At 39.5% G+C, this 21,366-nt stretch overlaps 1 protein-coding gene across 27 annotated transcripts in view; it reads left to right on the forward strand.

Moving 5' to 3' along the window:
- FMNL2 (formin like 2) overlaps positions 1–21,366 on the forward strand; it is a 294,823-nt gene that overhangs the window by 225,251 nt on the left and 48,206 nt on the right. For all 27 annotated transcript variants that reach the window (XR_011428223.1, XR_011428224.1, XR_011428225.1 and 24 more), the window contains 3 exons: positions 4,803–4,911; positions 8,646–8,722; positions 10,380–10,473. Coding sequence is in view for 22 of the 27 variants with exons in the window: in XM_014732462.3 (XP_014587948.2) it covers positions 4,803–4,911; positions 8,646–8,722; positions 10,380–10,473 (280 nt within the window). In the remaining 5 variants the exon portion in view is untranslated. The remainder of the gene's footprint in view (positions 1–4,802; positions 4,912–8,645; positions 8,723–10,379; positions 10,474–21,366) is intronic.

Raw genomic sequence — 21,366 nt, forward strand, 5'->3', positions numbered from 1 at the left:
GCCTGAGTCAGTGTGACTTGTACACTTTATAGAGTTTGGTGACACTCATCAGTTACCCTCATCCTTTTTCTGTGGGAACTGTTAATCATTGTATTCAGGCTTATCGACATCCAGGTGGACATTTGCAGCACCAGGGAATAAGATTTCAAAGCTTAGTTTTCTTGATGATACTTAGTTCTTTGGTTACATGTGTTATGGTAGAGTTTGGCCTCATCACAGAAACTTGAAACTGCTTTATAAGGGAGATTAGGACCAGCTTTCTTCCTAAGAGCCTTCTAGAAAGCCTTCATTAGGGTGATTAAGTGGGAAAAGCATTATGATCATATTATCTAGTTAGCCTTCTGTCTTCAGGTGGATAGAAACCTAGACCATCTACAAGAGTTCATTTTTTCATGCAAGTTTTTTCCCTTATTTGGAAAGTAATACACTTCCATTGTAGAAAATTTAGAATATAGATAAAAATAATGAAGGGAAGTATCTTGTAATTCCACCATTCAAAGAACCTTAAGATGAGTATGTTTTAAATCTGCATTGGTATTTCACGTTTATGTTCATTGTCATGTCACATTTATGATACTCTTGTCACAATTTGTCCATTCTTTTTATGTTTACTTCTTGAGTTAGAGCCCCATTTGAAAACAACTTTCATATGCCTAAAGACAGTTACAAGAGTAGGTCCATTTTAACTCAGTCAAATCTGGCTTGATTGAGGAAAAAGGTTGGCTATACCTATATGGGGATTTTAAGTATGATGCTTTGCAAAAACAAGTGTTCTCCTTTGAGAAAGTGTGACTGTTATCACTCCACCATATTGTGCTTTGCAGGTGTGTGTACTGATATTGAGTTCATTTTATACATTATAACACGCATGTGACGGAAGGGCTGGGGCTGGAGTGGACAGAGAACATCTTAATTCAGGGACTACAGTATGTACTTATCTATTGCTTCCTAAACTAGATGGTAAGCCCTCAAGGGCAGAAGCAGCATCTTTATCTTTCATTTTCTCTTAGCACTTAGTAGAGTTTAGCATAAACAGTAGGTGCTTAATAAAACTAATGTTGGGGCTTCATCATTTGGTTTGATTTCCTCTGGCTGGTGGAAAGCACCAGAGGTCACTTCTTCTGGATTGCTCACCTTGTCCGGGTGTCCTTGTTCTGGTAAAGTACATCCAGTCCATGTTAGTCCTAATTCTCTTGATATTTTAGAGTCGACTTGGGGGATCTATTAAAACCAGCTCCTCGGGTGTTTTTTTGTATAGTATCAACACTGGTGCATGAGAGCTTAACTTATCCAAAAAGTAAAAAGGTAGTAAGTTACTCAGGTAATAATTAAAGCAAATAAAGCAAATATCTAATTAGGTAAATTGTCAAATTCCACAAAATGTGCATGCTGAAGAGTAGATTAATGTAAATGCTAACTCATGGTACAGTCCCTAAAATCTAGCCTTGGAGATTTAAGGTGATCCTAAATTAAGTCTTTTGCAAATACCTTGTAAGTGTGATATTTATCAGGGCACATTTACTTAATGGGAGAAAATTCTTTTAGAGTGAGAATTCTGAAATATAGAGCAAAATTTCCTATTAAAAAAATACTCACTTTCCTGGGAAGTGATATAGGATAAAGATTTCAAAAGAAATCTTTGCCAAGTGGATTTGTTGCTGTGTTCTGCAGAAGATGCCCAGATGCTGCTGCTCAGCCTTAATCCTTCATGGTGAAATAATTTTGGGGGGAGTGGGAGAAATGACACCTATATAGGACTGAAGCAGAAAATGCTGTCAGGATGACAGCGTATAAACGTTTGACAGGGAACTCACCAGCACATATGGCTGTAGGCGGTAGCTTTTTCACACGATAACCTGACAGATTGTCGATGAGTCAGATGGAGAAACAACTTGTAGAAAGTGACTGTCCTGAATCCCAGTGGGGAGACTTGGGGTCTTGACTGGTCTCATCTCTTACTTCTGCTTGCTCTGTAGATGTAACTTCTTTGGGCTTCTGTTTTCTCATCTGTATCAGAAAGGTTGGCATAATTGATATCACAGATCTCCTTCAGCTGTCAATGCTCTGTTTTTTTGTTATTGGTTGTGGTGGTGTTTTTTTATTTATTGTAATGCCATGATTTTTAAACACAAGTTCAAATGTTGCCTTCAATTCCCACTCTATTTTTGTAGAAACCAAAAATTGGAGAAAAATAAATTTTGAATACCGTACACTTTAGAGAACAGATTATTAGCTCTATTGTTTTTGTGCATAGAATATCATTATTAAATAAAATACATTGTTTTTATTTATTGACATATAGTGTATTTTCTAAACTCTGTTAAATATTGATCAATATGCTCGTGCTGTTTCATATTAAATACATTTTAAATGTTGATCCAGAATATGTATTTGAGATTGACCACCGACTACAACAAATAGTGCCTTTTGTGTTAATATTTAGTAAGTAGGGTATTATTTTAATTAATTTTTGCTGGTTTCTGGAAATAATGCAAGTAATGACAAAGACATTTTGGCTTCTTAGAAAGAGTCTTATTTTAATATAGCTGAAAAACTGGATTAAAAAATAAAAGAACCTACTATGTTACTTTACACCTCTTTGGTAACACCCTTAAATGTTGTGAGTTTCGTCTACTTGCTGGAGTCATTAAAATTTGTTTGGAAGTGATGCAGAGACATGCGACTGTGGAGAATGATTTATCCCATCTTCCTTATAGTTTGCTGTAGTCAGTGTATCTCCTGCACATAAATCTAGTTCAGCAAAGGGCAATTGATGCCCTTGAAATCACCTTTTCTTTTTTCTTTAACTTAATCTTAGATGACTTTGTTTTACACTAGTAGCCGTTGCTTTAGATTCAATATGACTCTCTCATTGACTATTATATACCTAACAAATGATTCCACTAAAGAAATGCAAAACTGAGGTTAAAATGAATTAAGAAATGTAGAGGAAGGGAAAGAACTTCAGATGTAGACTAAGAAGGTCACGTATCCTTGGGTCCAACTTGGGTCTGTGTGGTGGTCGTTTAAAGATGCGCCAATCTCTGTGAGACATCCATCAAGTGAGTTAGCAGTCGTTCTCAGGCTGAGGTAATGGCAATGACACAGATTGTAATTTGGAGTTTAGATGTTGAATTGGGCTTACTAACACCAGAATCTGAGTTTGTATCTTTAACTTTGTTTTTGCATTCCAAATTGAATTGGGCCAACTTCCATTGTTGAAATTTTATTTCCTCATGAGAACAAAGCCAGAAGTCCTCAAATAAAGCATCCTTTATAACTAGCATGAGCAAACCGAATTTTACACACTCAGGTGTATTGGGGCAAGTGACTTATTGAAGTGCTTTTCAGAAATTTATTTGACTCATTAGTAGGCTTATGTGAAAGACTCATCTTCTATTTGATAGTTTTTGAATAGAAAAAGAAATTTAAAAGTACTGCTCAGGCGCTGGCCCCATGGCTGAGTGTTTGAATTCTTGAACTCCACTTCACTGGCCAAGGGTTTCACCGGTTCGGATCCTGGGCGCGGACATGGCACTGCTCATCAGGCCACCTTGAGGCAGTGTCCCGCATGCCACAACTAGAAGGACCCACAATTAGAAAATATACAACTGTGTACTGGGGAGCTTTGGGGAGAAAAAGTGGGGGGAAAAAAAAGATTGGCAATAGTTGTTAGCTCAGGTGCCAATCTTAAAAGTAAAATAAAAGTACTGCTCAGCTGAACAGTTTCAGATAAACCTGTGAATTCAGTTTTCAACTCTTAGCCTGCACCTGTGGGACTTTTGAAAGCACTTAATATTAATCATACCTTTCTTTAAATTTTTTAATTACTTCAATTCAAGAAGGAAGGCCAGCCTAGAGGTTATTTTGTGCTGTATTTGTCATTGGCTCTCTCTGTAGAAAAGTAGTTGACATCTTTTGAAATTTGCTTTTATTTTAGGCTTAGAGTTGCAGGGCTAGCTTACCTGTGTTTCCATTCTGAGGCAATAATTTAAAGTTCATTTTGAAGCCCTCGGTGTCATCGTCTTTTCCACTTGCACTGTGTTACATTGTCACTTCTTTACTACTTGCAGGCTCTGATAAATCTCTAGCCAGGAGAACTAAGGCTTAGCAATGTAGGGCCTCTAGAATGAATCCTAACATTGAAACATCTTAACCCTGTGAAATAGTAGCATGTTTCCCACTAAGTTGCAGCTACCCTACCAGGCTTTAGGTGAGGGATCAGGCTGTGGGGACATTTGCTTAGCTAAGGTTTTGCATACCAATAAGATCCACCATCACAGGCTGATATCAAAGTTGTTAATATATGGCCTTGCCTGGACTTAAATTCTGAAGCAAGGACTCTGGAGAGCAGTAAATGAGAAGGTGCAGTTAAAATAAAATTGGGTCAGATGGTTGGAGGTCTACATACAAGCTAAGTGTCACCTCTTCGCTTGTTTGCAAATACAGTCTGCGTGCGTATTGCCTCAGATCTGTGCACACTCAGCATGGCCTACTGATTAGGAGCCTGGGGTTATTGATGAGTCTCATGTACAGTCCGATTTGTTACATGCTGTGAGTGGGGTTGAGTTTCAGTGTCCATGGCTATCTGGCCTGACAAGATGATGGCCAGTACAGAGAATCACGTAGCCCTCTCAGTCTGTGGAAATAACTTTGTGGTGATGGGTTTGTTGATGGTGTATTTGACCTGCAATCCTCATTTAGGTGCAGCTAAAGGTAGAGAACAATGTCCATTTTTTAATTGTGTGTGCCTGTGCTAAGAAAATTTGTATTTTTATAGAAGTTTCCCTTTTTATTTGTAGATATAATACTTTGCCAAGCAGAAGAACTCTGAAAAATTCAAGATTAGTGAGTAAGAAAGATGACGTACATGTCTGTATCATGTGTTTACGCGCCATCATGAATTATCAGGTATGTGTTTCTGATCGTTTAAAAAATCTGAATTCTTGGGCCAGCCCAGTGGCACAGTGGTTAAGTGCGCATGTTCTGCTTTAGCGGCCCCGGGGTTCGCCAGTTCGGATCCTGGGTGCGGACATGGCACCACTTGGCAAGCCATGCTGTGGTAGGCGTCCCGCATATAAAGTAGAGGAAGATGGGCACAGATTTTAGCTCAGCGCCAGTCTTCCTTAGCAAAAAGAGGAGGATTGGCAGTGGATGTTAGCTCAGAACTAATCTTCCTCCAAAAAAAAAAAGAAAAAAATCTGAATTCATCAGACTTAGATCTCGTTCTCTTTGGTTTCTTTGTATTATTATTGTATTATTTCTATTTGAATTAAATATCAGGATTTAATGAGGTTCTATTGAAAAAAGATCTGATTCATTCTAATACTCAAGATTTAGTCCATTGCCCTCATATTTTAATTAGCATTTATAATTTATAATGTATTTAAAAGAAAGGCATTCTCCTCCTACATGGATAAACCTGTCTAGCTTACTTGGTAGGTATTTGTGACCATTAAACACAAGAGTAAGCTGCTGGTTGTGGGCAGTAATGGAACAACTTTAGAACTCTAGGAATGAATAGACTCACACACTGGGTAGGTCAGTGGTTCTCAAAGGTTTATACGATGAATAGGAAGAAATTATAATTACTGTCTGTTGGACCCAGTGGTTCCTGATCTGTAAAAGAAGCACCTGGAGGATGCTTGTTAAACATACAGAGTCCTCCTTCAGGTGATTGTGCTGCAGGTTCTCCTCACTCTGAGAAACGCTGGGAGAGACAGTGCAGTGTCGGGGTTGAATTAATCCTAACCACAAAGTGGAAGTTAGAGCCTGGAGTGTCTAGGGTGAACTGACAGGGTCAAAAGAATAGTTAGAAAAGCAAACCAGGGGTTAGAATTAGAAAAACATAATTCAAATATAAAAATAGGATTTGATTTCCATTGATATGGAAGTGACAGATGAATACAAGTAGAAATGGACAATAAATACATAGGTAGACAGTTGGTATTAGAGTTCAAACCCAACATAAGGGTGCTGAATTGAATTTCAGAAGGAAACATGCATTTATTCTTTCAGTTGATTAATATTTTTTGAACATTGCCGGACAGACCCTGTTCTAGACACAAAGACATTAAATAAATAAGTGCCCCATGGAAGTTACTGTCTAATGAGGGGAGACAGATGATAAATAAATTGGTAAACAAGATAGCATTCCAGATAATGATGATGATATAATGAAATGAAAGCTAACACTTACATAATGCTAGCTAATGCATAGTACTTCCTATAGGTCTAGTGCTTTTAAACATATTAATTAATTTAAGCCTCACAACAGTCCTGTGAGATTGGCAATATTACCCTCTGCATTTTACTGATGAGGGAACTGAGACACGGAGAAGTTAAGTAATTTGTCCAGGATCATATGGCTTGTAAGTGGTGGAGTCACATTTGAACCCAGAAAGACTGGCTCCAGAGAACTATGACTAAGTACTGTAGAAAAAATGACCAGGAAATAGGAGTAGGAAGTACTGAAAATATGGGTTCAGTTTTAAATAGGCCAGCCAGGAAAGTGTCACTGCGGAGATAACATCTAGTAACAACTTCAATGTGAGAGAACAAGGTAAGGGATATTAGGGAAAGAAGATTCTAGGCAGAGAGCAGGGTAAGTGCAAAGACCCTGAGGCAGGAATAAGTCTGGTGTGCTCAAGGGCAGGTTGGTTGGATCAGAATGAGAAAGAAGGAGAAGAGTAGAAGATGAAATCTGAAGTTGACTAGGGGTCCAGATTGTGTAGAGCTTTATAAGCCCATGAAAGGACATTGGCTTTACTATGAGTAGAAAGTTATTTAAGGATTCTGAGGAAAAATGTGACATGATCACTCTGGCTTCTGTGTTTAGGATTGACTTTGGGGAACAAAGACAATAGGTGGTAGAACATTTAGGAGGCTGTTGTGTTAATTTTAGGTAAGTGTTAGTAGTGTCTTAGACCAGGATTATAGAGTAGAGATGATGAGAGGGGGCCAGATTCTGGTTTTATTTTGATGGTATAGGCAATAGCATTAGATATGTGACAAGGAATAGAGGGTGGCTCCAAGGTGTCTTGGGCACCTGTAAGATGGAGTTGCCATCTACTGAAATGGGGAAGGCTGCAGGATCAGCAGATTGGGGAAATATGATGAAAGGTTCTGTTTGGGGATGTTAACTTTGAGATGCCCATAGACAGCCACATAGAGATCTTAAGTAGGTGGTTGGACATGCTAGTCTGGAGGTCAAGGCAGAGGTCTGGGCTGGAGACACAAATTAGGGAGTTAATAGATGGTATATTAAGCTATGGGAGTGAAGGAGATCAACAGGGGTAGACAGAAAAGCAAAGAGGTGCCAAATAACCCTGGGGCACTCTGTCTAAATGTCAGAGAGATGAGGAAAACCTAGCTAGAGAGACTAAGAAATAGCCAGGAAGGTAGGAGCCAAGAACAGGAAATGTTTCGGCAAGGTAGTTCTCAGCTCAGTGACCAATGCTTACGTGACTAGTGTCATATAAGTTGAGGGGTGAGAGTTGGCCATTGGCTCTAGCAGAGTGCGGGTTGTTGGTGAGCTTGGAGCAGTTTCGTTGGAGTGGTGGCATGAAATGCCTGGTTGGAGTGGTTTCAAGAGACATTAGAAGAAGAATCGGGAGACCATGAGTGCTTTAGAGAAAAACCATGAGTGTTTCTCTAAAGGATAGCAGAGAGATGAGGCAGTAGCTGGACACAGGTTGTAGGATCGAGAGAGATTTCATTGTTGTTGTGTAAGTTAAGAGAATTTTCGTCATGTTTTTATGCTAATGGTAATGAATCAGAGAGGGAGAAATAATGATGGGGGATGGGAGACTTGCTGGAGCATCTGATGTTCTTGAGTAGGTGAGAGGGAATGGGCTCAGGGACCCAAGTGGAAGGCTAGGCCTTGCATTGGAGTGTGAGAGAGTTCATCTTTAGGAAGAGGTGAGGAGCTAAGCCACAGATCTGTGTGGGTGGACTGATGTGATGGGAGCTTTTAGAAGTTTTTTTCTGATTACTTATATTTGCTCAGTGTAGTTGAAAAAGTTATGAACTGAGAGTGAGTTTGGAAGAGAATTAATAATTCCTCAACTCAGTAGAATCAAGAATGATTCTTGAGCCTGTTGTTGAACTTTGAACTTCGTTTTATAGAAGGATGAGCAACATGCCTCAGAACAAGGCAGGTTTTCCTAGGCTCTTGGTCCTGATAGCCATTGCCCAGAGACAGGAGTAGACACAGTGATCGTCAACCCTTGGCTGCACAGTGAAGTCAGCTTAAAAAAAATTCAGATCCCAGGGCCCCGTCTTTTGAGGTTCAGAATAAATTGACCAAGGGCGGGTCCTGGAGAGTCAGTGTTTTGTGTTTTACTCTTCCAGGTGATTTTAATGAGCAGCCAGGATTGAGAACCACTGGGCTGGAGGCTTTTTACCATTTTAATAAAGAGAAGCATGTTGTTCATTCATAAAGAATGTGAATATGGTCCCTTGATAATCATGATTCCTAAAATTTTTCATAGAAAAATATGTTCAGACACTCATGTGCTAGAGACATAAATGCATTTATGATGGTATAAATTACATGAGGTAGAAACTTCAGGTTTTTGTTTTTCAGTCAACAATGGCAAGCCCCGGGTTGATTGCTAATACTGTTTTTTCCACCTTCATTTCAGTATGGCTTCAACATGGTCATGTCTCATCCGCATGCTGTCAATGAGATTGCACTAAGCTTGAACAACAAGAATCCCAGGTAAGCTTGCTCTGTAATGTGCAAGTCTAAATCTGACTAGGGAAAGCAGAGAGCTAGTCAACTCTTAACCAAGTTAGAGTGGAAACTGTCAAGTGTGGCTCTTTGAATTAAGATTGCCAGTAGACTCCTTGGCTATGTAGACCAGCTAAGTTACGTTCTTACATGGGGCACAGCTGAGCAATGGGTGACAACTCTAGCCCTTCGCTGTTCTCTTCCAGCTTTCATTCTTTTCGAGGCCCTGTTCTCAGCATCCTTGCAAAATTACCAAAATTTGTTGGAGAGCCTGACAGGTTGTCAGAACTGGGGCTAGGAGAGTCTTGATACAGACTTAGCTACACCGCTTATTGCTGAAAGCTAACTAAAGCCGCTCTCCCTTGTCCGCACTTCACTTGCAACCGTTATATATGTAGCTTTTATTACCAAAGAAACGAACAAACAAAAAAATAACTGTGCATGCAGATTTCTTTCTATATTCACTTTCCTCTAAAGGCCAGTGCCATGTATTATTCACATCACAGGTTACCTCTGGCAGCCTGTCTTCCTCAGTTTATTTTAGTCACTGTAATGTGTTTTCCATTCTGGTGAGGCATTCTGCATTTCCCACATGTTATTCTCTTTCATCAGATACCTTTGTGTAGACTGTATATCTGCAAACTGTTAATTCAACTAAAAAATCTGATTATAAATTAGATCCTTTCTGATTTGGAATGCAATGCAAGCCTTAAAGTCCTGTTTAACTGTTGAATATTATTATTTCAAACTTTTCCTGATTGAAGCTTCTGTGACTTTTTGATTGCTTCTTTTTCCCTGCTTTCTGCTCTGGGGAAGTCCTTATTCATTTTTCTTAAGATAATCGACATTGTGGATTGTCAAAACAGTCTTTATTTAGAGGTTGGCAATAGCTTTTATTCCAGAAAAGAGATGAAATACTGAAGTGATCTTATTCTGAAGAAACAATGCTGTCTTTGACACTGTTTTTGAAAACTTAGCATGTATCTCCAAGATTCTTCTTCTAAGAATATTTCAGACGGAGTTTTATTTTCTTTTCTTGAGTCGGAGAAAATATTCTCGTATTAGCACAGCTGTGATCCAGCTCCTTTCAGGTCTCCTGCATAGGAAGAAGAAATGATGGAGACTTGCATTATCATGGGAGATTTTTATGGCACTACCTGCAAATTCCTACATTTGCAATGTAGGACATTAATTTCAGTTGATTTTGAGCTTTTTTGGCAAATATTTTATCTCTGACTCTAAAACCAAAGAAAACATTTAACCAATGGGTTGTTTTCCTGAATATTGCCAAGTTTCCTATTTTCCTTAGCTCATCAATAAAACTTTTTCAACCATATTGTACTGTGTCACCTGATGATAGGACTAAAAGACTAATCTTCCCAGAATTTTCATTAGTGAGTAATTTGTAATTTGGGGAGTGGGAAACATGCCTTCCAAATTTGCTATCCTAGATAAAGCACATACCTAGAAGTTAGTAAAGGTTTAAAAATGTGCTTTACTGTAACTATGTCTCAGTACAAGTTTAAAGGACATACACGGACAAATATTTTGTTGTTATCATATCCATCTTAGAAGGAAAGAACAGCTGATTTGTTGTGTCATTTTCGTTGATCTGTGTTTTTCTTTTTTCTTCTTGTTTTGACAGAACAAAAGCTCTTGTTTTAGAACTGTTGGCAGCCGTTTGTCTTGTCAGAGGCGGGCATGAAATCATTTTATCAGCATTTGACAACTTTAAGGAGGTAGGATACTCCATAGTTTTAAAAGAATGCTCAAAGAAACATCTTTATTTGGACATCTTTAAATAGAAAGATTCACCTTTTGTGTGTGTGTGTGTGTTTTTTATTATTGAGATATAACTGACATATAATAGTTTCAGGTGTACAACATAATGATTCGATATTTGTATATATTGCAAAATGATCACCACAATAAGTCTAGTTAACATCTGTCACCATGATTTACCTTTTTATTTATTCTAGGGCCTAAGGGGTATAATGGTTAATTTTCTAAGACATCAGTAAGGGAGAAATAATGAACTTTGTCTAAATATCTTAAATGGGTGCATTAAGCTTTCTTTGGTGTCTCATTTCCAAGGAAAGTTAAAGACTATTTGCAGTGCTCATTTTCCTTTGGAGAATATGGACTAGCCAATTTGAAAACAGGTTTTGTTAAATGTATGTGGTTTTCATTGTGGTTGCTTTTTGAGCATCCACCATGTAAATTTTACAAACTCTTTCATCATATTTATTTTCCTCAAATCATATGTATTATCATTGCTTTGGTGGATGCTATGAAACACTTATCAAATAAATATATACACTGATTTCAGCAGTTTGTGGTCTTAATCAGGTGACCTGTCCCAGGCAAACAGTACACCAGTAGACATGCATGGTTGAAAGTGGAAACTAAATCACTACCACAGAAGAAGCAATTACACATAGATCATATTAACCCGAGGACTCCCGCCCAAGGTATCGAGACGTCACCACTGCCCTACCAGCCAGTTTCCCTTGGTGGAGTGCTCATTACATGGCCGGGGAGAGTGCCTGTTTGTTCCCTAGTATGTGCCTGACATCTGAGGCTACTTTGAGGTGGGAAATTACAAAGATAATTGAAGGCACTTGGAGCCCCAGGTTACAGAAGGACCCTCAGCCCGATTGTGTCTTATCCTGGCAATCCCCTTGGATTCCAGATGCTGTTGGATTAAAATCCATATCTCAGAGGGCTTCCAGGCTCTCTCATACCTTTCTTGGGACCCTCTGGAGTAGAACCTAGCTAGTATTTGTTGAGGACCTACTATGTCAGGGGCTGTCCTAGGTACACACATGAAATCACTTGTTTCTCTGAGAACATCTGTGAGACGAGTATTAGTATCTCCATGTATAGAAGAATAAACTGAAATTCAAATACATTATTTGCCTGTGGTCACCTGGCTAGATAAGCGGCAGAGCCAGGATCAGGATTTGGTGCTTCTGATCCTGAACTTCCCTTTCAGGTGCCATTTGGGCTAAGTTGTGTGTGAATCTCCTGGAGGAAATCCTGAATTAGACAGGACCTTGGAGCCATTCCTCACACCCTACCCCCTTAATTGGACTCAGTACCCCCACTGCCAAATGTACTAGAGAGCGACCCGGTAATTCTGTACATGGGCTGGGAAGCTTCAAAAATGTCACCAGGGAAAATAGTCCTCCTGCCTCTTTATTTGAATTGCCTCTCTCCCAGTTCCTGCTCTAAGGTTTTGATGTTATCCATTTTGTTAATGCCAACGATGGACACCACCAAATACTGTCTTTTTATCTATTCAGCCTCAGTGATAGTGAAAAAATATTCAGGTTCCAGGAAAATGTTGAAGAATAATAGTGCATCTTTAATTCATATTCTGACCTCCAAAACAAATAGAGACTTTAGGGATAAGAGTATATGAATGTTTGTCCATGAATGTTTTTATATAGCGTATATCAATACGTAAAACTTTACATTTATAAATAAGGAAGTATATGTTTGGGTGGAAGAGTCTAATCTCAAAATGAAACAGCATGTGCCAATAATATAACTCCCAAATCTTTACCATTAGATCATATTTGAACACATCACACACCAAATCCTTCCCACGCTGGAAGCACTTACTCTACAGTTATTGGTGACCTGATTATACTGCAGGTCAAATTATGTCCTAAAGTTATAATTGCATAGAATCAGTGTTAATTAAAGCCAGTAAATCATGAGATGAATGTTAAGTTTGTTTTCTCTTAGGTAAGCTATAATGCCTTTCTTATGCATAACAGGAACATAAATACTTGCAGAATTGAGTTTTAATTATCTCATGTCAGAATTGTATATGGTTTAGCCATTTGGGGCACAGTGTGTGCTTAGTTGGGGTAAAAAAAGTAATCCTACTAAATATAATTAATAGCTGGCTCTACTACATGAGACCTGAATTAATTTTGACGTTGAATTTTTAGAGCTTTAACCAAAATCTGCCTTGTTTCTGTAATTACTTATGAATGATGGTGGGTGTTTAGTTCTGATTCTCCTTGGACAAGCATTTACATCTTAGAGGAACCAATCCAAGTGGGAGAAGGGACAAGGACAGAGCTGGTTCTCTGTGTGCTCTTGGCCTGCATTAACCTCAAGCTCTGGTGTCTGTGTAGACAGACCAAGCAAAGGGATTAATCCTCATTGCCTTGTGAATGAGGACAGAGCAGGAGCATACCCCTGAGAAGCTTTATTCTTACGGATAGGTCAAAAGAGCATCAACCTATTTATCTGTTTAATCTTAGGGTGAAAAAGGTGTTACTTGGTATTGATCTTGCTTTTTAAAAAAGTCAATGCCACTCACAGCCCAAAATCTTTTAAATCCCTTCCTTTTCTCTTTTTCTCCCATGTTTATGTGAGTGGATTCTTTTTTTCTTATACAACATAGTGAAGAGTGTACTCTTTAATCTTTTTAGCAAAAATGTCAGTGGAATCTTCTTGGTTTAGGGTGGTTTGGGAGCCAGCTGCTCCTGATTAGAAAGAGTCGTCCTTTTGATCTCAGATGCCTGTGCAGATAGGGTTTTGGTGAGTGAGTAATACCTTTTGAGCTGTCCATGGCAGACAGAGTACCATACTAGGTACCAGGATACCAGGAAGGAGGGCCAGAGAAGAGTCATTGCCCTCAAGATTGTTTGTAAAGCTTTTTATCCCATTTAGTGAGTTGGGATTCCCCCCATCTCCTTAAGAGGGATGAAGGGATTATCCCTGTTTTCACTGGGAGGACTGGCGAAGGGTGGTTCAGCATCAGACATCAGTATCTATTCTTGCGAGTAAAGTAATATGCATTGGAGTAGCCAGACCCTTGAGGCTTTGATCATTGTTAGAACAGAGCTGAGACACCAGATGCTAAAAGGAAATTTAAAGACCACACATCTTAAGTATGTAGCAGGACTCTTCCCCCTTCTGCTTCTAGAGCCAACAAATCCATTCCTATTTGACCACCACTCATTAATTCAAATGTGAATTGAAGGAAGGTGTCTTTTAGCTTCTGATAGATTTTTATGTATGATTACATCAATTTCACATATTTCAATTAATATTCACAGCCCCAGCAAGTTTGGTTTCTATTTTTTTGGCAAAGAAATCTTGCTACGTCTTAGAATATCTGAAGTACATGTTTTAGAAAAATAGGAAGCACTTCCAATTTAATGGATCTGTTGGTGGGAAGAATATAAACCAAAGACCTTGCTTTTGGTGAGTATGGAGGTTGGGGCCTAAGCCTGACGTCACTGAGCAAGCACATACATCACCTCAGTGTATATGACAATAAATGAATTTTAATGACATAAGTTCAGATGGTAAACTTGTACCAGACATGTTTTGTGACATGCCTACTCATGTAGTGAGTAGATGAAGATTAAACTGTTGTCAACCATTATGCTCCTTGAATTCTTTTGTCTTAAAATTTTTTTTTTAACGGAATTAATACTGGTTTTGGTGTTGAAACATCTCCTCATAAAAATTTATGGTCCTGAATTGAGGACCACGGTGAGAACAAGGAAGTCATCTGGTTTTCCTTATTGGCTAGTTTAGCCATGTGGAAAGACATATTACCATCTTCCCTCAATTGATACTTTCTTAGTTACAAGGCAATATGTTTTTGAGCATTTGGCCTGCCGACAGAAAAAAATACATTTGGAAGTAAAGTTTACTCAGTATTTGTATTAGTTCAGGGTCTTGTTTGCAAGAAGCAGAAACTGACTCTAACGTACAGACGAAAGAGTTGATTGGAAGAATGCTGAGAAATGCATAGAGTTGACAAGGAGCCTGGAGAAACAGGCCTGGAAAATGGGCAGGCATTCCTAAAATGTGGCTAGACTCTCAGGCTGTGCCCTTGAAGCTGAGCCACCATAAACACTATTTGGGGTTCTGGTCATGCTTTTTCTTTTCTCCCAAATGACATGAACCATAGCTAGCAATCCATTGGGTCATAAAACTACTCTTACTGGTTAAGGACATCAACTAGCGCCCACTTTAGAGTTATAAATACTATCTGTAATCCAATTTCCCTTAGCAACCTTGAGGTCTTCTACCTGGACCTTGCTCTCCTCAGCTTTTCCTAGTCTTCTTAATTTTTTCCATTACGTTCTTTAATATATCTGAGAAATTGCCTTTAAGAGTGTGTCTCCGAAAGTGTGGCAAATAAGTGCTTCCATTTCAAATCAAAGGGGAGAAGTATGGAGACCCCATAGACTCTGCAATGGAATAGCCTCCTCTGACACTAGTAATAAAACCCTCTGAGGGCTTGGAGCTACTAGCTCCCCCAGGCTGCTGAGAGATGCACCTGGAATTCATCAGAATTCCAAATCGATTATAACTGTGTTTTCATCTGCTTCCAAAATGACAGCATCTGGCTTACCAAGTAAGCCTGAGGCCTGAGTTTGGTTATTAAAGTCCCAACTCCTTCCCACTTTTGACCTTCCGTGTAGAGAGATGGAGCCTTGTGAAATGAGTCACTCAAGGCCACCAGCTCTCTTGTACACAGCACTCTTGGCAGTAGCCGTTATTTTTTTTCGCCTTTTGCTAGAAGGCTTCCTAAGAAAGCTGATGTGGTTTAGCTACTGGGCATCTGAAAGCACTCGTGCTACACATTATTAAGTTGATTTAAGAAAGCCTGTCAAGTTTTATTTACAGTGGACCAAATTGGGCAGGAAGGAGAGCAGACATTTTGGTGTGCTTCCAGCATCCCTTGGAGTTTAATCCTACCTAATCTAACCTCTGGAACATTTGAGGGTATAGGATTATAAATCCAGCACAGGACCATCCAGATAACTCCGTCCGTGGTAAAATTGTCAACATGGAGAGAAGGGGACTTTTTTCAGTTTCTCACTAAACTAGAAGGAATGTGTTCTCTCAAATCTCAAATTATGGCAGCTACAGTTTTAGAGCGTGTGTGTATTTCACCACATCACTATGGCCAGAATTAGATTAATCTAATTCACCGAGAGTCGTCTTTGGCCAGCTCATCTTCCTACGATCAAGGAGCAAAAGCAGAGTAATTTTTTTTTGGACTGTTTATTGACTCTTGCAGTTACTGCTTGTGCATAATAAATTATCCCAAACTTAGTTTTATTAGGCTCATGGCTGTTGTGGGTCAGGAAGACAGGCTAGGCATGGCAGGGATGATTGTCCCTGCTCTGTCATGTCTAGGGCCTCATCAGGGAAGATCTGATTAACTTAGGGGCAGGAATTCATTTGGAGGCTTCTTCACCCATGTAGCTTGTTTCTGGGCTGTGATGACTCAGAGGTTGAGCTTAGTGGAGCCTGGCAACCAGAGTGCCTCCATGTAGAGCTCCATGTGGCTGGAGCCTCTCACAGTGTGACAGTTGGCTTCCAAGGGAGAGCATCCAGGCAGGAGCATTCAGAGAGCAGGCATTCAGAGAGACAGAAGTTGCAACAAGTCTTCTGAGCTAGTCTTGGAAGTCATCAGTGTCACTTCTGCTGCATTCTGATGGTTACAGGTGAGTCCCTAAGGACAACCCAGATGCAAAGGGGGGAAGGCAGTGACTTCACTTCTTGGTGGTGGAGCGTGAGCGTCACAGTGCAGAAGAACACGTGGGGTGGGAGAGGCTGCTGTGGTCACCTTTGGAAAATACAATAACTTTTCAAGAATTACCAATATATCTTTAGTTCTTCTATTTTTCTCTCTCTCCTTCAGTCAATCCAATACTTGGTTTCTCCTCAGGACTGAAAACTTTATAAACATGTTCATTGATGATAGAAAGGTTAGTCACTGCTTATCTCAAGCCAGTGTTTTATGAGCAAACAATATTTTGAGAGCCTTTATAGAGGAGAAAGTAGCCATTTACATAGGATTTCAGAGCGCCTGGTGATGAACTAGTTATTTCTTTATCATCTGTGTCTTTATCATCCAGTAAGGAAGTGAAGGCTCGAATCCTGCTGAAGATTAAGGCCTGAGTCCTGCTAACTTACTGGAAAAAATTTTCATGAATATTTGACTGTCACTGTGTGTCAGAAATATTAATAAACCGTGGAAATAAGAAAATGAGTAAGACATAGGCCTTACTCTTAAAATGGAGCGTCCGAGTCTAGTTAAGGAAACAGATAAATATTTCAACAGTTACACTGTTAGGCTCTATAAAGGGATGTGCCGGGTGCTTTGCAAAGAGGTGGAACAGCCAACCAAGAGGAGCTGGAGGAAGGCGGACAGATGGGGTCAGAGCTCTCTGGGGGAGGCTTCCTGAGGAAAAGGGTGCCTGGGCTGAGTTTAGGATGAATAAGAGTTAACCAGGTATATTCATTTATCACTGCTGTGACAAATTGCCACCCCCTTAGTGGCTTAAAACAACACAAGTTTATTGTTGTACAGTTCTGTCGGTCAGATGTATAAAATGTCTACAGGATGGTGTTCTTCTGGAGAATCCATTTCCTTGCCCTTTCAGTTTCTAGAAGCTGCTTACGTTCCCTGACTCATGGCTGCTTCTCTGACTCTGATCCTTTGCCTTCGTTCCTTTAATGATCCTTATGATTAGTTTGAACCCACCCAGATAATCCAGGACAATCTCCCCATCTCAGGATCCTTAACTTAATCATATCTGCAAAGTCCCTTTTACATGTAAGGGAAATATGCACAAGTAGCAGGGATTAGGGCATGAACATCTTTATGGGGGACCTTATTCAGCCTATCACACCAGGTAAAGATGTCATTTTATACAGAAAGATGGCATCTTAATAAAGCTTCAGGGACTTTAGTTTACCTTGATTCTCCAGTCTTACAGGGGGCAGGGTGTGGGAAGAGAAAAGGTGGGATATGAAGTTAGGAGCAGATCAGGAAAGACCTCATTGCTTTATTCCAGAGTCTTGATTTTGCCGTGTAGCCTAAAGGTGGCAGCAGTATGCAGTATGGTCCCCAGTCTTCTCCAAGTGTTGGCTGTTTAGATCGATTCTCTCAGTTACTAAAGAAATGGCTGTTCCATTTTGCTTCAGAAGTCAGTTGGCCCTGGGCTCAGCATGAGGTCACTTTGACAGAGCAGGGTGCGGTTGGGGTCTGAGATTTGTTTCAGAAATGTTGCCGTTCACATTTCTCATTCCTTGGGCCTCTTCCTCCACCGGCAGACAGTTGTCTGTTCCCTCAGCTGCTGTATTCATTCACTTCTAACGTCTTCAGGACTTGCCTTTGATGTGGGCCTGAGGGAGCTAAAAAAATAATAATAATAAACAATAAAAGAAGAAGTACAAGAGGTAGTGGTACTTGGGGACAGACGAGATGATTGCAGTAGCTGACGAGCGTTTGTAGAGATGCTTGCTTTTCAGCCTGGCTTTAATGTGCCCCTCCCCTCTCTCCACACGCCTGAGTGCAATTTTATGCATCAGGGAGCCTCATTTTCTATTTCATTCGTAGCAGACGCTTCATTTTTTAAACAGGGTGTTGCTTCCTTGTTATTTTTATTCTTGTAAAAATGCCATTTCTAAAACCTGTGCCCTTTGCCAAGTGTAAAAGTTGGCATATGTGCCCTTATTTCATATTCTGGCAAGATAACAATGAAAGGCCTCAAGAAAAAGCATTGAGGGCTGTGTGTTACTTTAAGACCCCGTAGAATCTGAAACAGAAGCTGGCACAGGTCCCTGCGCATGGAGCTTTTGCTTGGGAAGTGTCTCTTTGACATTTCGATGTTGTTATGGTTGGAAGGTACATAGGATGGTATGAAGCACTCTGCTGTGAGTTGATTAGAGAACTCAAATCAAAACACTTACAGCTTTGGCAATATCATCACCAAGGCCCAAAACCACTGGAATGGGAGTTTCTAGTTCCCGCTCAGGACTTAGTTGCCATTCTGGCATTTATTTCTGCAGAGTCATGTTAGAGGTGTCTTTTAGGATCACCTCGTTTCTTCCTCCTGTGCAAACGAGTCGACTCCCTGTTCTTTGTCCCCCTCACTCCATCCTGACTTGTGTAGTGAAGATCTTTCTTAAAAAGTCTGTATCTTGGGACTTACATATACTTTAGTATTCTATATTCCAGCTGCTTTTAAAGTAGTTTTATATTAAGTGAAAATGGAAATAATTGTTTTTAAGTGTCAAATAATTTTAGATTATAGGTTGTTTTAGTGGTCATTAAGTCCAGTGCAAAGCAGTGGCTAAGCCTCAGAACCAGGGCTACATGAGTAAGCATGTAAGTGTGTATGTATGGTATGTGTGTGTGTGTGTGTTATGAGTAACAGTATAAAGATGTATTTATGCAGAGTAACAAGCCCTAAAGGGAAACAGATGAGATAGTCTGGAGTGGCAGTGTTGCTTCTGTTTTGTGTGTGTGTTTATTTCTGTTGCTTGTCATGTTTGGGAAGTAACATTTATGCCTCATGTGGCTAAATTGTGCAGGATTAGATTTTTCCTTCTAGTAGCATTTCATATGAGTAGCTTTCTCTTGTCTTTTCTAAAGATGCTCAGTTATCTTTTGTGTGACGTCTCTCCAAAAATAAAGGCATTAATCGTTACCACCTTGTCTTCAGAACTAGTAAACAAAATCAGAATTCTTCGGAACTTCTAGGGAGTTGGTAAGAAATATATTTGCTCAACGTGGAAAAAACACTATTATAAGATCAGGAGAGTTTGACAGAAAATAGAAGGCATGAGTTTTTCCCACAAGAATTTCTATTGCCTTGAGAAAGACTGGACTGACTTTAATAGGTATTTGGTTAAGGACCAAATGTATGCTAAGAGTAGCAATAATTCAAAACTTTAAGAATTGTGCTTATATTTATATTTTTATTCCCTATAATAAGTTAAACTAAAGTTTTAGGTGTTATTGCCAATGAATATGCTTATTGACTTGACTCACACAGGGAGTCAAGTTTAGATTTCATTTGAAATTTAAATACTTGTAAAGCATAAGCACATTTTTTATTTGTTTGGTCGTGAGCAGAGTTCATGAATCTATTTCATTTTATTCCATGTTGTAAACACTAGCCAGTATATTTGTTATGTCATGTGTATAAAAGCATATACATATATAGAAATAGTAAGGCTACCATTTATTATTTGCTGAATGCCGATAGGCTAGTGTATATGACTTTCTACAGGTTATCCTGTGAAGTAGGAGTAAGGAAAGAGAGGTTCAGAGGAAAGAGGCCTGGTGACGTACTTTAGTAAATGGCAACCTTGGAATTTTTACTGAGATCCGTTTAACGCCAAGGCTCACAGGCAACCTTATATAACATGGTGTCACATACCAAACACTTGCTGCACATGATCCTACTCACCCTCAATTTTCCACCAAAAAGCAGACCTAATGGGAACAGTTATAGTTTGGGTAGATTATGGGAGTGTTTGAAGTTATTAGTAAAATTCAGGACAAACTGGGCTGTTGGTATGGGGCCCAAGGAGAGAGGAAAGGTCTTGAGTAGGATTATAAAGGAAGGAAGAGACTTGATTTGGTTGGTGGAGGGTTTTTGGGAACAGGAGTGGGGATTGGCATGAACTGGGTCTTGAAGCAGTAGAAGTCAAAATAAATGTATCGGTTGGCAAGGAAAAAATATCAGACTGGGGTCCATATTACAGAATAAAGCATGACAGGAGGCAAGCATGATTAAACTTCTGAGGAAGTAATAGTGGAGAGATTTGAGACCTGTGATAAAAAATGTCAGTTGGAAGATAGATAAAAGTGGGAGGGGAAAGGGAAGCAACAAATAGTTATAAAATACTTTACAGTTTGTAAAGTGCTCTTATATCTGTTCCATTTGATTCTCTGGAAATCTGAGAAGGGCATTTTACGTAATTCCATGTCTTAGAGAGTATCCGTGCTCTGCATAGAATACATTGGAGAGGAGAAATACTGTAGTTTGAAGGACAGGTGGTTCAGGGGTTAAATAACTGGATGCTGGACCAAGTTTGTGGCCATGACGATGGATATGAAGCCACAAAATTGAAGGCGTCAGCATGGTCCACTGAAATATGGGGACGGACATAAGAGGAGAATGAGAATCTATTCAAATAGTATACATTTAATTAAGAAAGCACAACCACGACAAACAAATATGATCTGGGAACATTTTTCAGGCAAACAAAATTAAAGGTTTTTAGTAAATTCATTTTTTAGTGATGGTAAAATGCCCAATGTCAGATTCTTGGTTCTGAGCTGAAGATGACGCATGAGAGAACAGGTTTAAACAGAGGTGAGTGGGGATTGTGTGTGTGATCCAAATCAAGAAGGGATTGTGACTAAGGAGGTGAACTTCCGAGGCTGGAAGAAGAGTAAGGAGGCCAGGCTAGCATGGGCTAGAGAGAAGCTCAGAAGACACCAGCACAGAACACAGTGGATAGTCAAAGAGGATGCCTGGTGGGTCTGGTGTCTTGTGGTGCAAGTTCCTGCTAATGGTCTCCGTATCCCTTCCAATTCTACAGTTCTACGTCTCTATATAAAATTTTGTCTACATATGCCTGTGTGTGTCATATGTGTTATGCATATATATTCCAGTAGTCCCATCTGAGAGAGCTAAGTGCTTATTTGACTGCAGATATAAAAACAAGATGCCTAGAAAATGAAATGATAGGTCCAAAAATTTACAAACAAGAAAAAGAAGTAACGAAAGTCCAGGGCCAGTTGGTAGGAGAGTGACAAGCTTGAAGTAAAAATAGAT

The sequence above is a fragment of the Equus caballus genome, chromosome 18 (genome assembly GCF_041296265.1).
Source record: "Equus caballus isolate H_3958 breed thoroughbred chromosome 18, TB-T2T, whole genome shotgun sequence".
NCBI lineage: Eukaryota > Metazoa > Chordata > Mammalia > Perissodactyla > Equidae > Equus > Equus caballus.